The 5,950-nt window shown below is 38.9% G+C and overlaps 1 protein-coding gene across 2 annotated transcripts in view; it reads left to right on the top strand.

Annotated features, from left to right (window-relative positions):
- ATRP (allatotropin-like peptide) overlaps nt 1–5,950 on the top strand; it is a gene marked incomplete at its 5' end in the record, with an annotated part of 65,102 nt that overhangs the window by 56,675 nt on the left and 2,477 nt on the right. For both annotated transcript variants that reach the window (XM_013081278.2, NM_001204737.1), the window contains 1 exon segment: nt 1,715–1,806. In XM_013081278.2, the coding sequence (XP_012936732.1) occupies nt 1,715–1,806 (92 nt within the window).

Here is a 5,950-nt window from a genome sequence, read left to right as displayed (position 1 = left end):
AAAAAAAACAATAATACTAACAATAGAATTGATTTGAGTAAAATAATGAAATAATATTAAAATAATAAATGGAGCAATATTGTTATAAATCAAAATTTCTAAAAGGACACTACTTGGAATCCGCCGATTGTATGGGATCAGACACCTTGTATGAATACGTTAAATTAGATCATTCAAACCATACAATTTGAGGTTATATGTTCAGATCACCATTCTTTTTTTTCAAGAGGAAAGCAGATGTCTATTCTCATTTTGTGTTTGGTCATTCTATTGAGTTACATCTATAAGACCAATCTCCTCGTGGTTTGAGCAGTGGAAATATGATGTATAAACTCAACTATTGCTTTTTTTTGTAGGTGTAATTGCTGTTAATTAAAAAAGGGACCAGAAAAAATATAGTTGTGTCTCTGTGAACATCCGCTCAAGAAAGAACATTTATTGTGCCTCTGTGAACAAACAGACTGATTCAGCTGAGAAGAAGATAGTCCAGTACCCTCTCTTTGATCTCAGCTCTCACACCATGACACAGTTTTAGGATTCTCTGTAAAGCTTGGTAAAACATTTTCAACAAAAACGTAAGACGTGGATACTCTATACCTCGTTCAATGGGAACATATTATTTTGGAAAACAAGTTGGAATTGCTAAACGAAAACGGCGGTACAAATTGGTTATGGTATTTGGAACTTTAACGATGTATCCGTCTCTTTTTGAGTCCCTTTTATAAGGATTAAATGTCATGCTGCCTCGGAGACCCGAAGGTCTGATGTTGAACAGTACTTTTCATTTTGTGGCCCAGTCCTTGGCAACCTATGTCCACTGGGACAGGTTAACAAAGGCTGTCGTCCATACAGATTAAAAGACATTCATCGTCCTTCGTAAAATAGTGTGTCATATTGTAACTTTTGACAATCCCCCACTCCATTCCACCCCGCCCCATATCCTTGCTTCCAATTCCAAAGACTGATTTTTCCCTCTATTTTTCTCTTTCAAAAAATGTTTCACTCTATTTGAGTCTCTCTGTCCTTCCGAGTGGTTTAGTGTGGTTTGCTCCTTCATTTCTGTCAGTGGTCCTTATCTCCCCATCTGCTTTTCCTCATAATGCTGCTTTCAGGTACCTCCTCTAATCTTTAGTACTTTTATTATATGACTTTTTGCCTGAAAACTTTTACTAAAGTCTAAAAACAGGTCTCCCTTTCTCTCTCTCTCTCTCTCTCTCTCTCTCTCTCTCTCTCTCTCTCTCTCTCTGTAGGACAGTAGAACCCGCTCTAACGTTCACCTGCCTAAGACAAGGAGGTGAGGGGTGGGGGTAGAAAGTGGAGACGAACGCAGACGCCAGAATATGACTAGAGAGCAGGAAAGGAAGTGAAAGGAGACAATTATAGAGAAGAACATTTTTCCGTCGCTACCTGGATTCGAACCCGTGACCTTTGAATGAAAGGCGAAAACTTTAACCTCTAGGCCACGAGAGTTCCCATAGTCTTTTCTGTTGAATGAGTTTCTGAAGCTCTATTTTATTAAAAGGAGATATATACGACAGCATTGTCTGTTGAATGAGATTTTTAAATTGTCTGTACAAATGTTGGTCTCAGAAATGAAGGGGTTGATGATGTTTTGTTTTGTTTTCCAGGTCAATCATGAGCGTGTATAAACCCAAAGTATAAAAAAGGTTGTATACAAGTTACGTTAATGATATTTTGTTTTGTTTTTTCCCAGGTCAATCATGAGCGTGGATGAGCTGGCGTCTCTACTGCAGTCACACCCAAAGCTTGCCCGCGCCTTAGTGAAAAAGTTCGTGGATATCAACGGTCAGTAGCCACTTTCCTTGTCCAGTTCTCCACCTCATGTTCTGTATAATAATATATTTGGCTTTGGAACCATATTGATGAACAATGATTTCGTTTACATATTAACTGGGCCTCGAATCCCCAAACCCGCCATCTCATGATTTTGAACCCCGGTAGCTTAATCACTATTGAATACCGAGATCATGGGATGAGTTTAGTGCTCTATAAGAGAGAATGTAGATATTGAGCTTGTTTTTGTTTTAGTAAGAGTATCACGGCACTTGCAACACAATAAAGTCTGATAAGTGCCGAAGATTAGACTAGAGGTATTACAAGAGAGTAACAAACACAAAACAGAAGGAGGGGAGATCAGGACAATAGTTGTGTGGCGATAGGAAAGAAGGAGCAAACCACACCAGAACACCCACCAACCACCCACGTTTTGCATATATTATGGGGATGATTTCCTTTCGTTATCGCCGTGGACAAAAATTATATTATAAAAAGTTGACCAGTCACGAGCAAACACGGAAATAGTATCACAATCTCTAGAGAAAATACACAAGTATCGAGTCATGACCACTCGCCACCGATCTGAGAACAACAATTACTAGTACATTAATTGTATCAGTCTCATTTTCCTGACCACGACCAGCCACAGACGTCCGAAGCTTAGAGCATGATTCTAAGATCGTTATCAGTCGCCAAGTAGTAAGTTATAAGGGTAGGCTCAAATTTTGTATATGGAAATGATTGCCTTACTTTATCGTAGTGGACTAAAATTGTTAGGCATCGTGGTGAAATGAGGCGCCCGTCAAAATAATGAAATTGAAGGAACTGGCAATTTTTCCTCCTGTTGGGCACTTTTCATCAATTGTTGTTTTTGTTTTTTTTGTTTTTTTGTTTTTGTAGTTGTTCTTTCTTCTTTTTTGGCTCAGCACCATAATTTATGTCCTATAAAAACACACTTATGGGAACTTTACTGAAAACGTTGATAAATGGAACAAAATATTATGTCGATTTTCAGTTTTCAAGGACTCTCAAGCTACAGTTACTGTAGTTACAAAAGTTTGGCAACCATTTTCTAGATAATTTTACCCCTAAAACCATGCTACCTCTACCTCCTTGAATTGCGAAAATGTCGACTTCTATTGAAAGTACGGCAAATGAATAAGCATTTAGATGATACCAATAACTCCATATGAACAAAAATTGACGACCACCTGACTCTACCACGCCGTGACTCAATTATGAAAAGTTGACCAGTCACGAGCAAGCACAGAAATAGTACCACAGTCTCTGCGGAGAAAAACAAAAGTATCGAGTCATGACTACTCCCCACCACACTCAAGAAAAAATTACTAGTATCAGTCTCATTATCTTGACCGCAAGCAGCCCCAGACGTTCCAAGCTTCGAGCAGGATTCTGAGATCGTTATCAATGGCCATATTATTATAGTAAATTATAAGCGTAGGCGCCAAGCCCTGAGCAAGGAAATTAATTTATTATAATATGAACAGAAAGAACACGTTGTCAAACAAAACAAAGTGGTTTCTCCCTTTCCCCGCCTTTTCTGCTATCTTTCTATCCTCCTTTTCTCCTACTGAGGTTCGCTCCTGGCAACTTGGTAGCATATTAAACAGACTGACTGCCTTTTTCACCAACAAGGAAAGAAATGGGTTTTTAGGGGGGGGGGCGGAGGGCGGAGACGTAGAGCGGTGGGGCAGGTTTGATGTTATTCACACACAGCATGTTAGTGTCTGCATAATAACTGTGGGTGGTTGGCGGATGCTCTGGTTTTGTCTGCTCCTTTCCTATCAACCATCTATCGTCCTAATCTCTCCTCCTTCTTGTTTGTGTTTTTTACTCTCTTGAAACACATCTAATCTTCGGCACTAATATGTCCTTATTGTGTTGCAAGTGCCGTAAAACGTTTTCTAAAACAAAAAAGGCACAATATCTATAGTATCTCTAAGGCAGCATTAAACTCATCATAAGGTTTCGGTAATCTGCTGATTAAGCTACCCGGCTCGTAAGCCGGAGGTGACGGGTTTGAGGATTAGATGCCCAGTTAATATGTAAATGAAATCATTGTTATTAATATGGAATCAAATATATGAAAGTAGAAATAGCTTAAGGGTGTGTGTTAGTGTGTGTGTGTCTGTATGTGTGTGTGTGGGGGGGGGGGGGGGCTACACCCCTAAAGTCCCGATTCGGCTCAAATAATGGAGTTTTAGTTGTAAGCATTTTTAGCTTCCTCAGCCTCTCCTACAACTATTTCATCGCATAAGAACCCCTAAAATCCTTATTTCTTCCCATACCAGGCATGTTTATCACCGTCTTTTCCTCATAAAGTCAATATTTTGTAAAAATTTTTATCGGCTGTTTTCTCAAAACGCGATTTTTCTCTATACTTTTTAAAAATTACTCCACCTTTTTTCATCCAATCTTCATGAAATTTTCACAGAAAGAAGAGAATATGTAATACTAAAATGTATCAGTTGAATTTTTTAAATAGGGATTAAATTTTTCGTAGGGGTGTCTGGAGATTTGATTTTCACCTTTTTTTTTTTTTGCAAACTTGAATACTACCTCATGAAAAAATTCTTTAAAACATTTTTGATTTGTTTACGAAAAAATCTACTGAAAACTTTTTAGATCAAATGTGTGTTAATATGCATGCAAAAAATAATCAATTTCCATGAACGATAAGTGCAGTATTTATTACGTAAGAAATGTCAACAAAATCCAATATGGCCGCCGTATCCATGGAAACGAAACGTTTTTCTCAAATTGGATTTCGGATATTAAGACTCCTTACTATGCTTGAAATATGTTAAAATTTGGCGGGCTAATAAGCGTGTGCCTTCAGGTGTAGCATCCCCCCCCCCCCCTTTAACCGAAGAAAAAAAAAACAGAAGGAAATAAAGAAAGAAGAAAGAAAGAAACGTACATACACTGTAAGCTAAATCAATGGAGAAAGTCAGTAGCAGGAAATGACCTATAAACGATCATTGATGGAAAGGGTATGAAAGCTTTTGGAAAAGAGAGAGGAAGAGCAAGTGACAGACAGATAAATAGATAGAGAGTGAATGAGTGAGAGAGAGAGAGAGAGAGAGAGAGAGAGAGAGAGAGAGAGAGAGAGAGAGAGAGAGAGAGAGAGAGGGAGAGGGAGAGAGAGGGGGGCAAACAATGAAAGACAGATGAACAGAGAGACAGAGGGGGAGAGGCAAACAGAGTCAGAGAGAGAAAGAGACAGAGGGAGAGGGAGAGATAAATGAAAGAGGTAGATGAAAAAGACTCAATGAAAACACGGGGAGAGATATGGAGAAATAGAAAAAGAGATAGGAAAGAGAGAAGCAGAGAAACAGAGAGGATGAGAAATAAAAATATAGAAGAAGAAAGGGTGAGAGAGAGAGAGAGAGAGAGAGAGAGAGAGAGAGAGAGAGAGAGAGAGAGAGAGAGAGAGAGAGAGCGAAGGGGGGGGAGGTGAGAGAGAGAGAGCGAGAGGGGGAGGAGAGGGTGGTGGCAAATAAAAATGTGTGAAAGGGAAACAATGGCAGAGGGGGGAAACAGTAAGTGAGGGAGAAGGAAAGAGAAAAATACTTAAGAGAGAGAAAAAGGTGGAGGAGAGAGAAAGAGTGAGAAAGGGAGATAAAGAGAAAAAAGTGAAAGAAAGAGATAAAGAGAGATAGAGCTAGAGAGATAGATGGAGAGGGGGGGAGAGCAAGAGAGAGATAGAAAGGGAGAGATAGAAAGAGAGTGAGAGAGATTTCAATCTAAATTTTCCCTATTCGCCGATCCACGCGGAACAACCTATCTCGAAAAACTCTGAGAAAGATGGTGGTCCCTCCTTTCTCCGTGCGAGACAAAGAGCTCCAAACATTTTCTTAAAGTACCCCCCCACAATTTAAAATGAAATTTGATCTCCTGTAGATTTATCTTTTAAACTCCTAGTCGTGAAAGTGACTCTGCCAATTCCAACAGTCCGAAAATAAGGTGACTATGGGGATAGACTTGATCAAAGTCTAGTAAATTAACAATCTATGTATGTAAAGCAGAGTTATTGTTGTAAGTGATGTTATTCTTTTTATGACATATGATATGAGAGCAAGCTTTAAATATTGCTTATAAAAAAATGGTTTTCGTGGTGTATCATTTTAAT

The sequence above is a fragment of the Aplysia californica genome, unplaced genomic scaffold (genome assembly GCF_000002075.1).
Source record: "Aplysia californica isolate F4 #8 unplaced genomic scaffold, AplCal3.0 scaffold00124, whole genome shotgun sequence".
Classification (NCBI taxonomy): domain Eukaryota; kingdom Metazoa; phylum Mollusca; class Gastropoda; order Aplysiida; family Aplysiidae; genus Aplysia; species Aplysia californica.
This window is presented reverse-complemented; position numbering and strand designations above follow the sequence as displayed.